We start from the raw sequence: 24,096 nt of genomic DNA, 5'->3' as shown, positions 1-24,096 counted from the left end.
AATCACTGGAGTATCACCCTGTATATAACCCCCCCCAATGCCAGGCCATTTTTCAGTTTTCAGCACTGTGATAGTTTGACTGACAATTACTCTATCATGCAAAAATATACACAAGTTAATTTTATAGCAATTTTTGTCAAGCCAAATAGAACTTTATTTTTGATAGTATTATTAACCTTCTGAGTTTTACATTTCTGACTACCTAAAGGAAAAAAAACAAGAATTAAAAAAAAAAAAGTTTTCCTTATTTTCTGTCAAAATAAAAATGGCAGGAGCGTACGAACACCCCCAAAATTACCCCTTTTTGGAAAGTAGACAGCCCAAGGGGATCTAATTTGTTGCCACAATTTTTTGGAAATAAAGAAACATACTGGTATTGAGGTGGTTAAGAGTGTTCTGCTGAAAAGCTATACTGCAAGAACTTAGTTAATATAGTCCAAACCGATGTTTCACTTTTGAGAGCAGACACCGGCAGACTTATCCACCTAAATTCTGTGCTATGCTCTCCTGTCATAGATTCTTACTCCCACTGCTGTATTCTTCATACCATAAATCAAATGCAAACTAATCACAGGGAACTGCCTTGAAACAGTGGCATCAGATGAGCCTGGAAACGTGGCACAAATTTCATCACCAGTGTGTTTGGGATAAGAGTTGATACAGCCTACATAGCTCCACACAAAACTTAAATATTAATGTTGGGTTCAGAAGCCTTTAAGACATGGAGCTTGGCAATGGTGCACTAGATACAGTACCTCATTAATGTACAGCTCAAACACAGAGGTAGGAGTAGGTGAAAGCAGTTAATGCACCGGACACACATTGAGAAAATGGAGATGAGACAGTTAATATTTATGTGTATTATAGATGTTGAGGCATCTAACATACACACAGTTCTTCTAGCATGGTATCTTTTTTAACTAGTAAGGTAAAGATGACAGCCCAGGAGCTTGACCCTTAAAAAAAAGTCAGCTAGGGGGCGTGGCTTGACCTCGTAGAAGATGGCTGCTTAACTCCAGAGCTCCTGCTGACAGGGATAGATCATTGACTTTTACGGAAGGTTATCGATCACCCGCATACCCAAGAAGGGATGGGAACAGCCTCCAGAAACTCCTCGACATCCAGATCACGTTCGCCCCGTGATTTATCTGGAAGACCGGGTCAAAACATCCCGGAGATGTTGTTCCAGACCCAGGCGGGTAATATGGCGCCGGCTCCCACCTCACAAGGCCCTCAGTGAAAAGGAACTGCCCATAATGGAGCCGATTCCTCCTCACAGAACTTGAACGTTCATGGAGAGATTATTCTCACTCCTCATCAGCAGGCCCTGCTCATTGATTCTCGTGGAGTATCTTACACGCTTGCATCCTTCGCACTGGGGTACAGTGCCTGCCTTGTAAGTTGACCTACTTTTTAATAAATACTTTTAAGCTAGAGACAGAGAGCACTAGATGTTATTTATTCTATTGCATGTGATCGTTCCACGAGACCGCAAGCCACCCGGTTCCAGTTACCTGCTCCTGTACATCTCCCAGTGTGGGAAAGGCTGTTTGAGACCTGACTGAATTTATTCAGGGGTCCACTCGCTGAGGTGAGCGGCTAGCGATACTGGTGGTGGATTTTTATCACTATATAAGTCACTCATCATCATTGGATATCACTTGCACATTGGGATCTTCATCTGGAATTTCTCTTTCTCTATGGACATTATATTGTTCTCCTTTTATGGACATTTTAGTTAATTGAATATCTTTAGGGACATTGTTAGCGCTGTACTGCTTTTTTACATTTTGCTGTGTTGGATTTGATAAATTTTATCCTCAGTATTCAGCTGCTTTAGTATATTGCACAAGTGATTAGCGCTGGTTGAATTTCTTCTTTTATCATCAGCAGCCAAGCCTGAATGACCTCAGGTCAGTAGCAGAGAACATCAAATATACCTTGATGACGGCCATCACGGATCTAAGACATTCAGGCTATTACTGGCAGAGTTCAAACTGTAGAAAAGACAACTGCTCTGCATTCCTCAGCGATTCACAGAAATCACTTGGTTGTAGACACACACACAAGGCAACTTAGAGATATGAATCGACATTTGGAAGACCTGGATAACCATGGCAGACGCCATAATCTCCGCTTAAGAGGTTTAACAGAAGAAGTGGAGGTGAAACACTTACAAGCTGAGGTGACTAATATCTTCAACAGCTTGCTTAATAGACCCAGAGACATACCCATTGCAATGGAACGGATCCATCGCGCTCTGAGACTGAAGGGAAAAGATTTGGATCCGCCTAGAGATGTGGTATGCGGTATCGTGGATTACCGCCTCAAAGAGGAGCTTCTGAGAAAAGCGCGCTCCCTGACGCCATTACTACACAAGGGGACAGAGCTTCGCTTATTCCAAGACCTCTCTGGCATTACCTTACAGCGCAGGAGGGAGCTGAAACCCCTTCTGGCGGTACTCCGCACTAAAGGTATCGCTTATTGCTGGAAATTCCCCTTCGGTTTGGCGGCAACTACACAAGGACATTCTGCTCTCCTCAGAGTCCCTGAAGATCTCCACCATTTTTGTGAAACACTGAACATCCCGCTCATGGAAGTACCGCAATGGTATGTGGAATTTCGCCCTGCTATGCCACCCACACCGCACTCAAGAACCGAACCAATGGAGACCCAAGATGTACCTTATCGAAGATACCGTTCACCCTCAGAAGCAAGAGCATAACACCCCGGTCCACACTCTCCTTCAACCAACAGCCCGACGAAGCCTCTGCACACTCACAGAGCCAGAAGAGATTAGTAAATGGCCGAAGCTCCTACAGCATCAGAAAGATCTACTCAGACTGTTTTGTTTAATTTTTTTCTAAGGTTGTTTGTTTGAACCCCTATTTGCCATTTCTTTTTTTTGAGGCTCTGCTTCTTTTCTTTACATTTAATATTCTAACTAACTGTGTATCCCTGTTACAACTGTGACTGACCGGAATAATGACATAAGCTGACTAATAAAACCCCATGCATGATCGTTGCAGGGGTAGGATCTCCCTCATATATATTTTCGGGCTACACAGGATTTTGCACGTATTTTACATTCTTCTTCCTTTTTTGCATTAATAAGGGTAAAGAAGATCAAGGTATGTTTACTCCAAAGTCTCACGCTTGCTGAAATGAGAATATGAAGGCTGCGGACAAAGATATATCCTTTGGTCTATACACAGTAAGATTGTACTAGATGGACGATAGACCCACAATCTCATATCTAGACATAGCCTGCTATAAGAGTTGTACATGTATTGATGATGGTAGGGGTTAATGATTGTATATAACTATGTTAACATGGTAAGGGGGGACTCGGACAACACAACGTGCAATACCATTTACAGCCACACTATATTCCATTACTGTATTCCACACAGGGAAAGAGGAGGGAGGAGGGGACGCGGACTGTTGTTATCGATAGGGGTTTTTTCTTGTTTCTTATTGTACATGATCGAAGGAAGCGCTTTCTAATGCTCTGCAAACACGTATTTTTATGCTATCCTGATTCTTGATTTTATGTTTCACTGTTCCTAGATGTTATAATTCACTTTAATATGCCCTCAGATATTTTCCAAGTTGCCATGATTGCCGCTGATCAAGGTCATTCCTTCTAACACCTTCTGGAGACACAGCTCACCTCAGAAGGAATTACACTTTTACATACTGACAGTTCTCAGATACTTGTTCTACAGTCAACTACATAACCTTTCACACCTTTATACACAACTTTACAATATTAAAGCTCAATCCTCCAAGAAAGACGCAGAAAACAGACTTCAATTGATTAAAGACTTTTTAGCACAATACGGTCCCAAATCTCAGAAGCAGAAGCATCACAATTGGAGCAACCTCTATCTAAGCATGAATTAGACGCTGTCCTCAAACAACTGAAACCAGGCAAGAGCAGGTATTACAAGGCATTCATCAACACACTCCACACACATTTCTTGAACGCATTTATTTCCCTCTCCTCAGACAACCCTCCCCCCAGAGATCTACTTACTGCACATATCACTGTCATTCCAAAACCTGATAAAGACCCAACTTCAGTTTCCAATTATAGGCCAATTTCAGCACAATACGGTCCCAAATCTATCTCAGAAGCAGAAGCATCACAATTGGAGCAACCTCTATCTAAGCATAAATTAGACGCTGTCCTCAAACAACTGAAACCAGGCAAGAGCAGGTATTACAAGGCATTCATCAACACACTCCACACACATTTCTTGAACGCATTTATTTCCCTCTCCTCAGACAACCCTCCCCCCAGAGATCTACTTACTGCACATATCACTGTCATTCCAAAACCTGATAAAGACCCAACTTCAGTTTCCAATTATAGGCCAATTTCTTTACTAATTGGGGATCTAAAAATCTACACAAAAATTCTAGCTAGTAGACTCTTGCCCCTCATACCTGGTCTCATCTCCCTAGACCAAGTGATTTTTGTTCCGGGTAGAGAGGCCAAGGACAACACCCTGAAAACAATTAGTATTCATAAATGGCTGACTTTAACACAACAACACGGGTTCTTTCTTTCCTTGGACACGGAGAAGGTGTTCGACAGGGTGGCCTGGGATTATTTGACGGAAGTCCTCAAGCAGATCGGCATATGGGATCGTATGTTACAATTTATATTAGCTTTGTACTCAAATCGAACGGCTACAGTTCGGGTAAACGGACACCTGTCGGATGCCTTCTCCATATCCAATGGAACACGCCAGGGTTGCCCGCTCTTTCCGCTAATTTTTGTTCTAATGCTTGAACCATGTCTTACCCGCTTAAAAGACAACCAGGACATCAAAGGTATCTCCATAGCACAATCCACTTACAAGCTGGCGGCGTTTGCGGATAACATCTTATTATTCTTAAAAGACCCACACATTACGATACCCAATCTCCTCAAAGAGCTCACCTTATTTGCAACTCTAACCAATCTTAAAATCAACTTCACTAAATCTAAGGCTCTAAATATAACTTTACCAACTGAGATCAAAATCCAATTTAATGAACAGGATCCTAAATCAAATATTGCAAGTGCTCAATGGGAAAAGGATCTCTCCATCAACCTCTCAGACGATGAGTGGGGGAAGATATATGCTAACATTCATAAAGGCTCGATCAATGTAACAGCCCAGGAAAATGGTTATAAGCTATTTTCCAGATGGTACAGAACCCCCCTTAAACTACACAAAATCACCCCGGAGATTCCACCCATTTGTTAGAGATGTAACACCAGGGAAGATTCACTTCTTCACATCTTGTGGGAACGTCCCTCGATCCTAAAACTCTGGACTGTTGTTTTTCGACTCATTTCCCAAATCACCACACTTCACTTAGATTTCTCCTAAGCTCAAGCTCTGCTTCATAACTCAACATTACCGAAAACATATCATCGGTCTCTAGCCCTACATCTTCTTAATGCTGCAAAACTATGTATCCCAGTACTCTGGAAATTTCCCAATCCGCCTACAATAAAAGACTGGATCAATAGAGCAAACAAAATAGCTTCAATGGCAGAACTCAAACACCAGGCCCATGACTTCTCCATCACATACAGGAACACTTGGACATGTTGGCAACACTTCCAAATGACACCCGATTACACCCAACTTACCAGTCAGAAGCCTACACCCATCAGAATATAAAGAAAAAAAAAAACTCAAAAGGTGGACAAGGGATACTGCTAAAGACACGATTAGAGGACTCTACTATCTTTATTACGCCCTTTCATACTGCTATACTATTCCTTTTTAATGTTCAAAACACCCCTCAACCACAAAATATGGTATATAATGGAGAACAGGGTATTCTAAAATCATATACTGTATTAGTGCACATAAACAGGGTTTTGCTATATCAACCCAGTACCACCCTTCATCACCCCCACCCCCCTTACCCTTGATAATAAGCATGCATGGTCAGAGATGAGACCAAAATCCCTACAGCTGCCAGTTGAAGGCATTCTACACTTACACACCGGGAAACCATTTCATATGCTCCTGAACATAGGTGATATCCGGTTATCCTGAGGTTAAACAAGGGAAAGTAAAGACTCATCCCCTATCTTAATACACCTGTAAGTGCGCTTTGGTCCACAACTACTCATCTTTCTAATATAATTGAAAACTGAATTGTTATGTGCTACGACACATGACTGAACATACCACCCTCCTCCTGTGAGACGAAAGTCAGGACCACTACAATATTCTATCTCTGATACATAGATCCACCATTATTTCTGAAAAGACATTACAATACACATTTATCCTTATCCCATTATGTAGAATACAAAATTACTGATATACTCTCCTTTTAGGGGTGACATATGTTAAAAAGGTTGGATAGAAGTCTCATGCGGAATGACTTATACTCTAGATAATATGCCATATACCCAAGCTGCATTCCTATGATACTTCTTTGTATCGTGGATTGAAGTTTTCAATGGTTTCTATGTGACCTGTCTTATTATTTGTTAACATTTGGTTCCGTTGTTTTCAAACTGTAATCTGCACATACTGATGTTATCTATGTATCCTTGTTTATTAACATAATAAAGTTAATCTTGGAAAAAAAAATTATTTAGGACTTTTGACAAACCTTACATTTTGAAAAAGTCAGCTCAGCAATTTCCATATTCTATCCCTGACAGGCTCCCTTTAGTTACTGTTTTAGAATGGCAAAGGTCTCCATATTGGGATTACAGCAGATTAAAATGTGGATCCCTGTTACATATACCCATCTCCCTGGAAACAACAAAAAAGTATTTATCAGCTGACTAAAATCTAATTGTAATATTATATTACATACCTGGTGGTCCAGTTAAAGGTGATATGCTATCAATAGCAGGGGTATAGTACTCATGAGTCTGAAAATAAAAAAGATAACCTATCAAGAGTTTCTCTTGGAAATACAAAATACATCTTAATAAATAGTATTATTGTATCAAGATAATCACAACATATATACATCTCCAGGTCAATTGAAGCCCGGGGGTGGGCTGTACATGTCCTCCATGAATAGGATTAACCATCAAGTTTCGACCCCTTTCTCGGACACATTTTATGTGGATGAGTGACCTTGTAAGTAGCTTTTACATCTTATATATTACACATGATTGGCTCTATATGTAATGCATTTATTATAAACACTACTGTATTTACTAACTATGCTCATGTTATCTACTCATTATTAAATTGTACTATTTGTTTTTTTTTTTTTGCATTGTAGAAAATCTGTACCCATCTGACTTAATTAACCTCTGAAGAAGGACTGTTATGTCTGTAACATATAAGGTGTCTACGTTTGTATGGATCATCTGTACTATTAGGTAACACCTACCTTGTTTTTAACTCAGTGATTGTTATCCACATATGTTATTTATATACTGTATGTTGTTATACATCATTATTTGGTCTGTCTATAATAGACCCCTAGGGGTCCCAACCATGCCCTTTGGCACCAGGTTTCTTTTTTTGCTTTGTGAAAATAAATCACCTCTAATGTGGGTGTCCTACGCATGCCGATGTAACTGCATTATGTAAACCTATTAGTTTATTTTTTTATATTTTACAATAGGGTGCCTCAAAATTGTGCATAATAAGGATACCTTGACTAAAAAAAGAGAGAAACACCTAACTAAAACACATTGTATTGCATGCAGGGAATTTCCACCATATGGGCAAATCTTTCAGACTCAGCAGATTATTCCTTTTACTCCACATTTCTTTGTTGAACTAGTTGGGAAGATCAATTCAAGTAGAGATGGAGAGCTCTATCACAGCCTTAGTTCTTGATAGGGTGCCTGCCTAGGGTTGCCACCTTTTCATCATGCCAACCCCGAACACTTCTGGCGCACAGCAATTTTTTTTGCAGTATACTGTACAGTACAGGATTGCAAAAGACCTGCGATACCTTTGGGTACCCCAAGAAGAGTAATAATGTGGCGCACATAGTGCGCCACGACAAACAGTGGGTGAGGCCAAATTGTTTTAAGGATGGAAGGAGCTTAAGAGGCGTAGTTAAATCAAACAAGGTCAGTCTGTCCCCCAGTACAACTGGAGTCAGGGAACACCTACCTACACACACACACACACACTTTCAGTGACCCCTCTCCAGGAGAAAGAGACCCCTTAACAGAAGGAGTGCATGTAGGTGATTAAAGGGGACCCCCTCCCACCCATCCAGGAATACAGACAAATACAGGGAAACCCCCATCAAGGAATACAGGATCCCTCTCCTTTTGGTTAAAGGAGACTCCTGAATAAAAGGACTGCAGGGGATGATCAGAAGGGAACCCCCACCCAGGAATACAGGAACTTTCAACCGTTCCTTTTCTAGATAAGAAAGACCCGCAGCTAAGAGGACTGCAGGGGGAAGATCAAATGGGATCCCTATCTGGGAGAACTGCAGTGGGGTGATAAGAGATGACGCACATTCTGGAATACAGGAACTCCCCTCCCTCCCCCTTCCAGGTTAAGAAGACCCCCAAGCTAGGAGGACTGCGGGGGGGGTGATAAGAGGGAACCCCTATCCAGGAACATTGGAATCCCCCTCCAGTTAAAGAAGACCCCAGCTGGGAGGACTGCAGGGGGTGATTAGAGGGGACCCCCAACCAGTTAAATAAGACCCCCAGCTAGAAGGACTGCAGGGGGGTGATGATAGGGGACCCTCATCCAAGAACACAGTAACCCCCCTCCAGTTAAAAAAGACCCCCAGCTGGGAGGACTGCTGGGGGTGATAAGAGGGGACCCCCATCCAAGAACATAGGAACCCCCTTCAGGTAATTAACTAACTCCCCGCTAGGAGGACTGAGGGGAGGGCTGATAAGGGAGGACCCCCATCCAGGAACATAGGAACACCCCTTCATCCAGATAAAAAAAGACCCCCCTTTTTGGAGGACTGCAGAGGAGTGATAGAAGGGGACCTTGCCCACCCCCCTCTAGAACAAAGAGACCACTGGCCAGGAGGACTGAAGGCAGCTGCCTCTTCCTCCCTCTGAAGAAGATGAATGGTGTGTAGTAAGCGAAGACATCCAGAGCCATACATACACAGTAGCTCCAGTCACGGTGGAGGGGAGGCTCACGGTGGAGGGAGGAGGCTCACAGTTCCAATGTCTGTGGGTAAGATGACTGTCACTGCTGCTTCCAGTGCTTGCTCTGTTTTCCACACTGCCAAAACCACTCTCCCTTCCTTTACTGTACCAGGACAGCCGATCCGATCCCCAGCTCTGCACAAGGAGAGTTCAAGCATCCCCTACCAGTACAGTTCAAAACACTGGAAGCTGACAGGAGGGGAAAGGAGGATTGGTGCTGCGGGGCTGCCACTGATCTGTCCAAGTGTCAGTGGACTGAAACCCAGGCACAGGATCCAGAACCCGGACTGTACAGGTGAATCCCGGACAGGTGGCAACCTTACCTCCCGGCAAACTAAGCCCACGGTGGAGTCATCTTTCGGCTATAGCGTGGGGATGAAGTAGTTAAAGGTTTGCTTTTTTGTAAAAAAATAAACATGTCATACTTACTTTCTCTGTGTAATTGTTTTGCACAGAGCAGTCCAGATCCTCCTCTTCTCAGGTCCTTTACCAGCACTTCTCCCCCTTCACCAGAGCACCCAATAGCAAGCTGCTTGCTATGGGAGCACTGGTGTGTGCTCACCTCTGAGCCCTGTGACCATAAGACACATAGAGCAGTGGCTTGCCCCCCCCCCCCCCCCCTCTCCTCGTGGCTCACTGGCTGTGATTGACAGCAGTGGGATCCAATGCTCCTTCTATGGCCGGCTTTACTCAATAAACAAAAAAGGAGCAACAAGAAGTAATTCAAAGCAACCAATCTGATCTCACCTTGATGAAATCAGTCCAGTATGGATTCTGATGCCTATGGGATACTGCATTTTGTACTTAGTCCAACTCCAGGCAAAAATTGTTTCCCCATGGAGTGGGGCTGTGCCTACACGGCATGGGTCAACTGCTTGTTTTCTCTAGGGGTGAGCACAAAGTTTATACTTACCTGATCCATTGAGCCTCTGGAAAACTATGGTACTGTATATATACACTGACATTTACTCAGCTATAGACGCTATACTGTAATGGCGGTGATCATCGACTTATAGTGTGACTGCGATAGTGTGGCAGGCAACGTGGTGCTAACTGACGCTATCTGGGAGGGTCACTAACTCACACTGACATCAATAGTGACACTAATACAGTGATCAGTGATAATACTATGCACTGTCACTGTACTAATGACACTGGCTGGGAAGGGGTTAACATCTAGGGGCGATCAAGGGGTTAACTGTGTGCCAAACAATGTGTAATGTGTGCTGATTTACTAACAGATCCGGCTGTTTTTTTCTCCCTGCTTTCCCAGAAAATTTACGCTGCTGACCTCCCACCCAAAAAAAGAAAAGACCCACCAACATAATATAAAAATAAAATATACCTTCCTCGCCAAAAAAAAAAAAAGAAAAGAAATTAGAGTGCAAATTGAAACACTAACCCTAAAATAATAAACTCTAAAACCATTTTTTAAATGAAATTTTAATATTAAGAAGATTGGAAAAAGCTGGACGGAGCCGCCTGAATTGAACTAGCAGGGAGGGGGTGGAGTCACAGCTCATTTTTGGAGCTATATAGTACACAGGGGGTCTTTCATCTGCCAAGTTGTAAAGGAGAGCCTAGAAAATACCCAAAAAGGAACCGAGTGCGCCACCTACTGGCTGAAAGGGAGAACACAAAACAATCACATCCACCTGCAAGAAATCTGTTATTCAAAAATGTTTAATAACATCTATACAAACATACGACACATTCACTTCATTCGTTTTGGTTAAAAAAAATACGCCAGGTAGCATGTCTTTGGAGTGTCAGAGGAAACTGGAGTACCCGGAGGAAACCAACACAAGCCCAGGGAGAACATGAAAACCCCATGCAGATAGCGTCCTATTCTGGATTTGAACCAAGGACCCCTTGTGCTGCCCATATGCGGCCTCTGTTCTATAAGGGCCACCCCCGCTTAGCAAGGTAAATCAGTGATGTCCAATAGAGCTTAGAGGTGATGCCTTCAGCTCTACATTATTAGGTGGACGGATTGGTTGATGCTGTCCATCTTATTTCCTGCTGTAGTGTCCTGTCTGTGAACATGAGGATATCTCTCTTAGCAGAAACACAAGATATCCATCTTCCTCTCTCACAGAACGGCAGTCTGCCTTGTTTACATAGGCAGAACGCTGTTCTGCCTCTCCTGAGAATGAGCGTGGGGTGCCGACCCACTGATTGGCTCCCGTCGTGTCCAATCAGAGCGACAGCCACGAAAACAGGTCCTGCCTGCTGCTGGTCATCCTGCTGAAAGGTACTGTGCTGATCATCACACATACCTTCCAGCAGACAGGGATTGGTACGTGGGGGCACAAGAGGGACTGAAGACAGGGCTAGGGGTTTCTCTCGGTTTCCCCACTCTCTCTCTGTCATCCCCTTTCTTTGTCCCCTATCTGTCACCCCCCCTCTCTCTGTCACCCCCCTCTCTTTCACTCCCTCTCTGTCACCCTCTCTCTCTCTTTGTCACCCCCTTTCTCTCTGTCCCCCCTGTCTCTCTGTCACCCCCTCTTTGTCACCCCCCCTCTCTGTCACCCTCCTCTCTGTCCCCCCTCTATCTCGGGCACCCCCATCTCTCTCTTTGTCACCCCCCTCTCTGTCACCCTCTCTCTCTCTCTGTCCCCCGTCTCTCTGTCACCCCACTCTTTCTTTGTCACCCCCTGTCTCTCTGTCACCCTCTCTCTGTTCCCCCTCTCTCTCTGTCCCCCCCTTCCTCTTTGTCACCCCCTGTCTCTCTGTCACCCCCTCTCTGCCCCCCCTCTCTCTCTGTCACCCCCATCTCTCACTTTGTCACCCCCCTCTTTCTCTGTCACCTTCCCTCTCTCTCTGTCACCACCTCTCTGCCCCCCCTCTCTGTTACCCTCCCTCTCCCTCTGTCACCACCCCTCTATCACTCTGTCACCACCTCTCTCTCTGTAACCCCCATCTCTTTCTGTCACCCCATCTCTCTCTGTCACCACCCCTCTCTTTCTCTGTCATCTGTCACCCCCTCTCTCTCTCTGTCACCCCCTCTCTCTCTCTCTGTCACCCCCCCTCTCTCTCTCTGTCACCCCTCTCTCTCTCTGTCACCCCTCTCTCTCTCTCTCTGTCACCCCCTCTCTCTCTGTCACTATCTCTCTCTCTCTGTCACCCCCCTCTCTCTCTGTCACCCCCCTTTTTCTGTCACCCCCTCTCTCTGCCCCCGTCTCTCTGTCACCCCCATCTCTCCCTTTGTCACCCCCCCTCTCTCTGTCAACACCCCTTTCTCTCTCTGTCACCCCCTCTCTGTCCCCCCTCTCTCTCTGTCACCCTCCCTCTCTCTCTGTCACCACCCCTCTCTCTCTCTGTCACCACCTCTCTCTCTCTCTCTCTGTCATCCCCCCATCTCTCTCTGTCACCACCCTCTTTCTCTCTGTCACCCCCCTCTCTCTCTGTCACCCCCCTCTCTCTCTGTCACCCCCTCTCTCTCTCTGTCACCCCCTCTCTCTGTCACCCCCCCTCTCTCTCTCTGTCACCCCTCTCTCTCTCTCTGTCACCCCCTCTCTCTCTGCCACCCTCTCTCTCTCTGCCACCCTCTCTCTCTCTCCCTGCCACCCCTCTCTCTTTCTCTCTCTGTCACCCCCTCTCTCTCTGTCAACCCCCCTCTCTCTGTCAACCCCCCTCTCTCTGTCAACCCCCCTCTCTCTGTCAACCCCCCTCTCTCTCTCTCTCTCTCTCTGTCACCCCCTCTCTCTCTCTCTCTCTGTCACCCCCCCTCTCTCTCTCTGCCACCCCCTCTCTCTTTCTCTCTCTGTCACCCCCTCTCTCTCTGTCAACCCCACTCTCTGTCACCTCTCTCTCTCTCTCTGTCACCCCCCCTCTCTCTCTCTCTCTCTCTCTCTCTCTCTGTCACCCCCTCTCTCTCTCTCTGCCACCCCCTCTCTCTCTGTCAACCCCCCTCTCTCTGTCACCCCCCCTCTCTCTCTCTCTCTCTCTCTCTCTCTCTCTCTGTCACCCCCTCTCTCTCTGTCACCCCCCTCTCTCTCTCTCTGTCACCCCCTCTCTCTCTGTCACCCCCCTCTCTCTCTGTCACCCCCTCTCTCTCTCTCTCTGTCACCCCCTCTCTCTGTCACCCCCCCCTCTCTCTCTCTCTCTCTCTCTGTCACCCCCTCTCTCTCTGTCACCTCTCTCTCTCTCTCTCTCTGTCACTCCCTCTCTCTCTGTCACCCCTCTCTCTCTCTCTCTCTCTCTCTGTCACCCCCCCTCTCTCTCTCTCTCTCTCTCTCTCTGTCACCCCCTCTCTCTCTGTCACCCCCTCTCTCTCTGTCACCCCCCTCTCTCTCTGTCACCCCCCTCTCTCTCTCTCTCTGTCAACCCCCCCTCTCTCTGTCACCCCCCCCCTCTCTCTCTCTCTCTCTCTGTCACCCCCTCTCTCTCTGTCACCCCTCTCTCTCTCTGTCACCCCCTCTCTCTCTGTCACCCCCTCTCTCTCTGTCACCCCCCTCTCTCTCTGTCACCCCCCTCTCTCTCTCTCTCTGTCAACCCCCCCTCTCTCTGTCACCCCCCCCCTCTCTCTCTCTCTCTCTGTCACCCCCTCTCTCTCTGTCACCCCTCTCTCTCTCTGTCACCCCCTCTCTCTCTGTCACCCCCCTCTCTCTCTCTCTCTGTCACCCCCTCTCTCTCTCTGTCACCCCCCTCTCTCTCTGTCACCCCTCTCTCTCTCTCTCTCTCTCTGTCACCCCCTCTCTCTCTGTCACTCCCTCTCTCTCTCTGTCACCCCCCTCTCTCTCTCTGTCACCCCCTCTCTCTCTGTCACCCCCCCTTTCTCTCTGTCACAGTCTGCCTGGCTGTACCTTCTCTTAGTCAATATATAAGGGCAGTTCACCATAAACATGTTATTATAACTTCCTTTTGTGGGTGGGAATGGTAACCAGAGCAATTAGAGGGGCAAGTTCCCCCTTGGAAAGGTGTCAAAGATCTTTTGGTTCTCACCTTCTGGCACATGTATATGTGTTGATCTTACATGGAATGGAATAGCAGTACATTCATTTTTCTAACAGGGATATAGCAACAAGTGTGACCCATAGTAACAGCATAAGAACAGGCTATAAAAGAAAGTTCAGGATGTTACCATGAATTAGAAACCATAATCAAGTATCCCCTGGTTTGTCATTAATGTTAAGGAGTATAGCTCCACCATGCAGCCAAAGTTAGCCATAATAATAAGATTCCATACAATTTTCTTACAATATTTCCCACTGTCTTGGTCCATAACTGTAAAATCCCATTGTAAAAGATTTATTAATACAGTTTTGCTTTCACTTATTACAGTATTAGTATGAAAGTGAATAAAAGCAAACTAAATAATAAGAATGAAAAGAATTCCTCTGTCATCTATACAACCAATGTGCTCAATCAATGACTTCACTTCACAATGACAGTCGGGGGAAGGGCACATTGTTCATGAGCCAGTTGCAGCAAACAAAACATAGGTAACATTTTTGTCCACATACCTGGAACGTACATCCTCCAGAATACCACCACCACCACCAATTGGAACACATGTTGCGGATGTCAATAGGTACTCCATCTACAGTCACTCTCACCGTGTAGGCGTCTGCTGGCATAGGCCTGTGTGGGAGAAAGTAACACTACTCAATATTTATGAGCAAAAGTGAATTTGGAAGTTCCACAGTTTTATGGTCCCTTCGCCATCCACCTAACACAGCAATGTAGCCATACAGGGCTGTACACATGCTATGGCAAATATTAACTGACCAGTGAATAGGGCTTTGCCGCAATGCACGTGGTTGGCATTTTGAGGGTTTTTTGAGGAGCAGCATATGTGAACAAGTCCTAAGGTTAAAAGTGCGTGTAAAAAAAATAGCCATTTTAAAAGCTATTGTAATAGTCTTAAAATACATCTATTAAATCTGGTCCTCTCCATCTAAATACAGATTCAAAATGAAGAAAATAGTCAAGTTGTGATTGTTTTAAATTCATTTAAGCTGTGTTCAATTTGGTGCGCTGTGATTTGGCCACAGCGCGAAGGTATCCACGTTTTACATGCGATTCCCATTGACTTTCATTAGATCTTATAGCCCAATTGAAGTCAGTGAGAGCAGACCTAAAACTGTGTGTAAAATTAATACAATTACAAAAACCTCAGCACACCAATGTGAATGCGGCCTTAGTGTAAGTAATTTTATACTGAGTTTCTGCATACAGCATAACAGCAAGGAGGGCTTTCTAGGTAATCTTTATGAAAGGTGAGGACTCTGGGTGGACATTTCCTGTGTTGTGTTGTTTATGAGTAGTCTAAATAATAACCTAAAAAGGATGAAATTACAACTATGTGGTGCATCACATTGTAACTGAATTTAGGATTCATGACAGTCTAAACAAATCCCAAATTCAGTTACAATGTGATGCACCAACTGCATAAAACTTGATATCCATGTCCCCTGCAACATTTTTTCATCCCACTGTAGTGCAAGAAAGCACAATCTACATAAGAGTGACCGCTCTGCTCTGAACTCAGGAGCAGTGCAGCATCATTGCTACCCCATCACAGGAAGCTTTATTAGGTGGACTTCACTGGCAGGTATTTTTGGGTCTTTGTAGAGGTACGAAAAGAAAACTGTAAACACAGATACACTAAGTGCTGCAAAATGTATTTTTTTAAAGGAAGGCTATAGTTCTACTTGAAGGAAGCTGGGTTGCGACTGAGTTTGTAGAATTTCTAACACTGAAAAAGTGTTGCTTCCCTCCATATGGCAAGCAACCACATAGCTCCGCATTAGTGGATGGATCACAACATGTTCTTGTGTTAAAGTGATTGTAAAGCTTAGTTTTTTATTTTTTTTAAATAACAAACATGTCATACTTACCTCCACTGTGCAGTTCGTTTGTACAGAGTGGCCCTGATCCTTCTCTTCTGGGGTCCCTCAGCTCCTCCCCGCATCGCTTAACCCCCTAGGAGAAGCGCTCCCCCGGGGGGTTACCTTGCGGGCACGCTTCTGAGTCCAGCATTTGCGTCCATAGGCGCAGAATGCAGGACTCGGCCCCGCCCCCCGGAGCCCGATTCGTTGGATTTGATTGACAGCAGCAGGAGCCAATGGCTCCGCGGCTATCAATCTATCCAATCAAGAGCCGAGAACCCCCGGGCAGAGAGGAAAAGCGTGTCTCAACCGTGTTAATTACAGGACTCAGGTGAGTAAAACGGGGAGCTAGGGGGCCGGTCAGTGTCAGAATTTTTTTCACCTTAATGCATAGGATACATTAAAGTGAAAAAACACGAGGGTTTATAACCCCTTTAATTTCTTTTCTGACAATAAAACATCAGCGAGAGTTAGGTTTCAATAAAAGCAGGTTTGTAGTTTAAGTAATAACCATTTTTGGCTAACTTTAAAATGCAAAGATGCATGCTTTTCAAACACCCGAATCTTCGGTACGCTCAGAGGGGTGTTTGACTGCCAAGCGCACAGTGAATAGGTTGTTAAGGAGCAGGACGGGAAGTCAGCAGCCATGTCCTTAACAACGGATGAGTCATCAGCTGTCAGCGGACTTCTCTGCTGACAGCTGAATGAAAAAAATATTGCAGAATTTGCCGGCAATAGGAAACCAAACGGTGTGGGGGTCCCCCACAATTCATACCAGGCCCTTTGGGTCTGGTATGGATGTTAAGGGGAACCCCACGTATGCTAAAATTTAAAAAAATGGCATGGGGTCCCCCCCAAAATCCATACCAGACCCTTATCCAACCACGCAGCCTGACAGCAAGTGCCCCCCCCCCGAACCATACCAGGCCACATGCCCTCAACATGGGGGGGTGCTTTGGGGCAGGGGGGCCCATCCCAAATCCCCTTGTCTCCATATTGATGGCACACCCTGTGCGCATGCCTATGATTGGATCAATGTCTTATATATGTACTGCAGAGATCTGCTGCCCTGTAATGTCTGAATTTGTAAATGCCTGAAAATATATTTTGTTTACACTTCCTGCCCTGGAGTTGTTGGCTTTAAATCCCTAAAGGGAGGAAGTGGAGGGACAAAAAAAATGCCTCAGCCACACGTCCTGTCTGTGCTGCTAAATTTTGGACCAGAAGAGACTATTATATACGACTAAGGAGTGACTAAAGCGCAGAATAGTTAGACTGAATCACAGTTACTGACTAACAATAGATAGACTGACTGTGCTACACCATATGTCCTACCAGTGAGAAGCTCAGTTTCAGGCTGGTCGAAACAACAGTTTGAGGTTCCCCCGTGACCGCTGATCTTGTCTTTAGGTCTCTGACACCCTTAGGAGCCTTTGCAACTGGACTTGCTACAACATTCACCAAGTGGTATCAGTGTTAATTACTATATACCCTGTGTATATATATCCAGGTATATGTGTACATATCCACCAGGACTCCTATTGGGATCATTTGCTGATAATACCTGTTTGCACATTGGAAGGATGTACTGTTATTAATCTCTTCTTATATAAAGCTTGTATTATTTCTATACTGGGGTGCATCTATATGGTTATGATTATTGTTATAAAATAGTTGCAGTTGATAGAGGTGTTAACCCTTCTCTACGCTACCAAGTTATCTGAAATACTTGGCTGCATTTTGTATGTCTAGGTAAACATACCTGGTGTAGCAAGTTATTTGTTTTGCATGACTGGCATCTTTCTCCACATCACATGGGATTGAACGGGTGGAGGAGACAAGCTGGACGCTGTTCCCCAGATGGGTATTTCCATCTCCAAAATTAAACTGGTTAGCATCTGCAAAGCCTGGAGAATGAAGTGAATACAAAAAAAACATTTGTGAGCCTAGATTATTCAAATTTACCAATCACACATGAAGCCTGACAGTCAGCAGCTTTGGTTCTATTCCAGAGAAGATAACATTTATTGGATACCAGAACAGATGACAAAGTCCAATAGATACACTTTTTCCACCTGAAAATAGAGGGCAAATCATGGATGCATGTTATACGCCGATATTTACCTGGCTGCCTGGCGAGCGCCACCAGATTACACATAGCCGGGATCTCCTGTGTACTCTGCGCTTAGTCACACACAGTCCCGCCTCCTGGATGGCTCATAGGATAGACGTCACATGTCCCGGTATTGGACCAGTGTTCTGTCTATCATAGGAGTAAACAGGAGATCCCTCTGTGTAATCTGGCAATGGCGAGGCTGCATTGATGGGCAATAGAGAGGCTGCAGATGGGCACTAATCAGGCTACATTGATGGGCAATGGAGAGGCTGCAAGTGGGCACTAATCAGGCTGCACTGATGGACAATGGAGAGGCTGCAGGTGGGCACTAATAAGGCTGCATTAATGGGCAATGGAGAGGCTGCAGATGGGCACTAATCAAGCTGCATTGATGGGCAATGGAGAGGCTGCAGATGGCCACTGAGCAGGCTGCATCGATGGGCAATGGCAAGGCTGCAGATGGGCACTAATCAGGCTGCATTGATGGGCAATGGTGAGGTTGCAGATGGGCACTAATCAGGCTGCATTGATGGGCAATGGAGAGGCTGCAGATGGGCACTAATCAGGCTGCATTGATGGGCAATGGAGAGGCTGCAGGTGGGCACTAATCAGGCTGCATCGATGGGCAATGGCAAGGCTGCAGATGGTCACTGAGCAGGCTGTATTAATGGGCAATGGTGAGGCTGCAGATGGGCACTGATAAGGCTGCATTAATGGGCAATGGTGAGGCTGCAGATGGGCACTGACCCTTATTTTGCTTCAAAGTTCTTTATTTAGAAATTAAAGTTTTTTTTCCTGAAACTTCCCTCTTAAAATGATGGTTTGTGTTATACGCCTGTGCGTGTTATACGCCGATAATAATGGTAATTCCATAATCAGAAGCTTCAAGAGTCCCCAGTTCTCCGGTCATATAAAAGCATGCAAATAGACACTCCTCCCATGCAGAATATATGTCCTATCTATAATATGCATCTAGGTGTCTCTCTAGGTGTATGCAGTAATTTATACTAAATCCTAGACCAGGGGTGCTCATAAGTGAGGGTCACGTAAGTGATTTGGCAACTGGTCAAGGGCAACAATGAAATGATTCTGAATTTCTATTTTTTTTTATTTTGAATATCATAATGAAGATTTTAAACAACAATCAGTATAATAATTTTCCACGGGACCAATACCCATTGGATGCTTACCCGCTGTTTAATCACAATCACAAAAACAAAGATTGGATTACACTAGTGTGAACGCTGACTTTGTTTACTTTTCACAAGGACTGTCTACTTCAGCAGTTGCAGGAGAAAAATGGAAAGGATATTATGCCGCCCCTACTGTCCAAGTGTAAAACAAAATGTAACAGGGAGGCTGCACGGGCCCCCTGGAGCATGGCGTGGGGTCAACATTGCGACCCATGATGCTACGACAGTGATTGGAGGTGTGTCTCAACTATGGTTCTACTACCCCCCAAACCACAAAAGTAAACAAGCTCCTACTGTCTTACTGTCCCCTATAAGTCTGCTTTCACACTAATGCTCTGTGGTTTACCTGCACTGTGGGTTAGCTTCGGTTTGCCATAGACTTCTATTATATCTTTATGTGGTGAGTGGTCAACTCCAGAATCAATTAAATACTATATTACAGCACCAACGTCCCCATAATAGTATAGAAAATACAGGGTAAAGGGTAAGGGACTTTATAGGTGCAAGTAGTACTATGACATAACATATTTTCAATAAAATCACAATTTATTAAAGTCTCCTATAGTTTTTCCCACATATTTATCCTACATGTTTCACCGTATGGCTTCATCAGGGACAAACATGGTTTTGTAGCTACTATATGAAAGAACAAAAGCCAATTACAAAAAGTGCATGTAATGTTATATGTAAATATGTAAATTACTGCACTCAAATGTAACATTTTCTATTTTTGTTTTACGGCTCTGTACTCAATGCTGTATTACTGATCTTTACTCAGCTGCATGTGTTGTTCCATAGACAATAATGCATCTAATTTCAAAGCAGTGAAAAACGTGGCATTTTTTTAATCTCACATGCAAGAGGCCTAATTCCAGTGACTAAAGCTGGAGGGGTTTCTGATTGGTTGACCAAATAATTTTGATCTTGTTGTTAGACAAGATGAAAAGACCCCACCTGCAGGCATTAAAAACAACAATTTAGGCCAGCTGTAGTTTTAACAACCCTTGTTTCTTACGACAGTAAACAATTAACAATTACCCATTTGAATAGAAAGAGCAGAGAAAGAGTCTGTAAATTCTATGCATAAAAAGCACACATGAGGAATGGAAAGTGGTCAGCTGAGGACCCTTTTTTACATTGGGAAAAATGGTGCATGTCAACAATCTGCAGCAACATCTGCTTTTTTTTACCTTATTCAGGACTGCAACCTGATAAGCAAAGACCATATCTGGCTATAATAAGCTATTTCCCTGTGCCAAATCATTTTTCCCAATACCCACCTTGCCCCTTGATGGTAAGTCTTGTTGCTCCATTCAGACTGCCACAATTTGGCGTGATTTCAGAGACCATCTTTTCTCCATCTGTAAAGGAGGAACGGAAACATGTCAAAGTTGCAAAGATCCTGCATTATGTACAGACTTCTCACACTAGGAGTCATGCTGGAGAACAAACACAATGAGAGGCGTTCATGTTATTTTTACCTAATGTGTTATTTTAACACATTATACATTTCAGCTGTTAATCTGCAATTCACTAGAATAAAGTAGAATCTAAGATTTATTTATTGCTGCAGGATACAATTATTATTTTATTGTCTTGTATGTAATAACCATGATAGTCATCTAATTCTTTCCACTTCATTTCCTTCTTTATGGCAGGGTGTTTGTGGGGTAGTAAGTAGTGGTATAATGGGATACTTGTAATGTGGAATAGACTTCGCTGTGGGGAGTTTCACCCATCACTGTCCACACAACTAAGCGTACATATTCGCCAGCACACCATGGATCAGCAATTTTCGTCCAAAAAGTTTTAATGAAAGAGATCACATCACAAAGGAAGGTGCAACGTTTCGGAGCCGCGCAGGACCCCTTCGTCAGGCATGTGATGAAGGGGTTCTGCACGGATCCGAAACATTGCACCTTCCTTTGTGATGTGATCTTTTCCATTAAAACTTTTTGGACAACCATGGCTTGGCACTCCAGGGCTAGCCCCGGAGGACCTGGTCATGGATAGGCTATTGCACCTTAATAGTGGTTGAGAGCATTTTGTACCTTGCACTAGACTTGAATAGAGTTTGAAGGCCCTGCCTGATGAGGACAGAGGGAAGGAATCAGAGAGGATATAGATGTAGTGATTTTATCGTTTAGTAGTGGGGTTTATATTAATGTATAGACTCAAATCTATTTCTGGAATTGTGCCCATTTATGCTATTTTGTATAACTTACCTGAAGACTTTTTGGACTGTATGTATCTGTTTTTCAATATAAACTTTTTGTTGGATAAAAAATAAAAAACTTTTTGGACAAAAATTGCTGATCCATGGTGTGCTGGCGAATATGTACGCTTGTTTGATGTTTCCAGGACCCAACTGGTAATCGCTGCAGCACCCACCATTTTACGAGCCATTTCTACCAGGAACATGTGCGATAGGAATATTGATCAGACTGTCCACACAACTAGACGAAGGTAGTGAAGACATCTTCCGCATGCCCCTCTCTGGTCCATAAGCATGCAATAATCAGAACTAACATGGGGTAGAAGGGAGCCAAATAATCTCCTGAAGAGCCAAGTAAGCGTGCCCTTGCTATTGTTTCATATAATTAACGGCGTCTATAATATTTTTTATACTTAAAGCAGACCTGTGTTAAAAAAACACAACAAAAAAAACAACAACCTCCTAAGCATATAGTACACCCTTATCCTGTGTCTCAACTTGCCCACCCCACTTTTTTAAGCACCCTGATTCCTGATAAAGCCTTCCTAATGGTTGGTACCGGCACACAGCTATAGACATTGCTCTGCCTCCATGTGACTGCCCTAGTCATGACAATGGCTGTCCAGAGATGAAGCATTGTATTGTTATAGGGCAGTGGGAATGCCCCACCATGCTTAGAAGTACTGACATTTCTTAGCTGGCTGAAGCAGAGATCAGAGCAGCAGGAAAGTAAATTAAAGCACATCAAAAGTCAATTCTTTAAAGTTTTGGATAAAGTAGGGAAGGATAAAAAACCTGTTCATACTTTTACTGTTGTCTGTCTGTGACCCTGTTGGGGAGATTTACCCTCACTATGGGGTTGATTTACTTAAATCAAACAGGCTGTTCATTTTGCAAGGGAATTTCCCCATAGTTTTGTGAATCTTTGTGAAAATTCACTTTGCAAAGAATTACGTGCAGGGGAAAAAATAAAGTTGTTTTGCTCACACATAATTGGTTGATGGAAGTCAGCAGAGTTTCATCCCATCCAATAAATTAAAAAGGAAAATCTCCTTGCAAAGTGAACAATCTATTTTATTTTAGTAAACTAACCCTATGTGTCCTGGTCACTACTGTCAATGGGACTGATGGGAAGGAAAACAATGTTTGTCTGATTATAGATCTATCCCAAACATGTTTAAATTCACTTATTTTTGATGCATTCACTACTGTTTATGGAAGCTTGCATTAGCTATTCTTTTTACTTTGGCTCAGTTATGTTAAGCTTGGCATACATTGATCATTTTTTTTTCTTTTAACCAGCAGTTTGAACAAAAAAACTGACCTGATTCCCCCATCCACAAATTCAATTCTATGTGGATGCGGAAATCCTCCTTGCTGTGTCATTGTATTCCGACAGCGGGGATCAGCTGAACCAGCTGAATTTCAATTCATGTATGGCCATCTTTAGGGAGATCAAATAACCTGCCATGCCTTGAATAGTCAAAGTGCATATCAAAGGATCATATTCAGTAGTTTGCGGAATGCCACAAAAAGAAACATTTTACAAACTTACGTGCATAGTGCATGGTGAGTAGGAGAAGACATATCACCAGATGCATGGTACTGCCACTCAGCGCCCACTGCCAGCAGCTGCGGGCTAGAAAAGAAAACTAAAAGCTATCATATTTGGTCAAAATGTCAAGTTTAAAAAAACTTTCTTTAGCTCATACAGCCACAGTCCATGCACAGAAATGATGATTACGTACATGTACTTCACTCTCTTCTGTACTGAGAATCCAACTTTCACAAACATTCTCATCAGATATTTAAAAGGCTATCCTTTTAAGCGAGCCAGTGGTGGCAAAATGCGTTAAAGAAGTGTGATTTTTGGGTAGAGATACAATATATATGAAGTTGTCTTGTTAAAAATGGAATAAATGCCAGAATAAACAAAAATTGGAGTTCAGCTTTCATCTTTTTACATCTCTTAATGGTGAGCGGAGACCAACTATAGGAGTCCCTGCTCATTCTGGGATCTGGTTATGTTTTTACATATAGTATTGCAAACACTGTTACAGTAAAGTTCCCTACCCTTTCCTCCAGCATTTGCACCAGGCTATATAATTTACAGATATCCCATTTGAGAACAGCAGGGATAATTACTGGGCTTAGCATCCATAATCTGCCTGTTTAAGGGATGGAACAGCCTTATATGTTTCTCTTGGTTTTCAATGTCTTATAGAACTACTGGATATCCTGATATTCAAATATTGATTTTAGGATATACAAAGTCTAGCATTGACCTCCCCATCCTACACCTCACTAATGCTCTTTAAACATGACGGCCAAGTTCTATATAACTTAGTTAAGTTGGGTGGCAGGAGGGGTCAGCCCATCCCTCAACATTGATTGTCTGTGTTTCAGGTATACTGAGGTGCTGGGAAATACACTAAAAGGTGCCTGCATTTGTTTGATAGTGCAGCTTACAGTCAAATGATTGCTTTTTCAAGAGTAAAAATATTTATCTCTAACATATTTTTATTTAGTTTTTTTGATAATTAAAAGTCGATAAACTGATGTTTTTGGACATTTTATTTTATTACCTCTCTAAAAATGTTATCTTA

The 24,096-nt window shown here is 43.8% G+C and overlaps 1 protein-coding gene across 1 annotated transcript in view; it reads right to left on the bottom strand.

Annotated features, from left to right (window-relative positions):
* LOC141146080 (fibrocystin-L-like) overlaps nt 1-23,058 on the bottom strand; it is a 364,397-nt gene extending 341,339 nt beyond the window's left edge. Inside the window, exons 1-5 of the mRNA XM_073632840.1 lie at nt 23,046-23,058; nt 20,556-20,636; nt 17,729-17,873; nt 14,599-14,716; nt 6,847-6,904 (exon numbers count right to left, since the gene is read on the bottom strand). Coding sequence (XP_073488941.1) covers nt 6,847-6,904; nt 14,599-14,716; nt 17,729-17,873; nt 20,556-20,636; nt 23,046-23,058 — 415 coding nt within the window. The remainder of the gene's footprint in view (nt 1-6,846; nt 6,905-14,598; nt 14,717-17,728; nt 17,874-20,555; nt 20,637-23,045) is intronic.
* Nucleotides 23,059-24,096: the final 1,038 nt, after the last annotated feature.

Source organism: Aquarana catesbeiana, linkage group LG05, assembly GCF_042186555.1.
Source record: "Aquarana catesbeiana isolate 2022-GZ linkage group LG05, ASM4218655v1, whole genome shotgun sequence".
Taxonomy (NCBI): Eukaryota; Metazoa; Chordata; class Amphibia; order Anura; family Ranidae; genus Aquarana; species Aquarana catesbeiana.
This window is presented reverse-complemented; position numbering and strand designations above follow the sequence as displayed.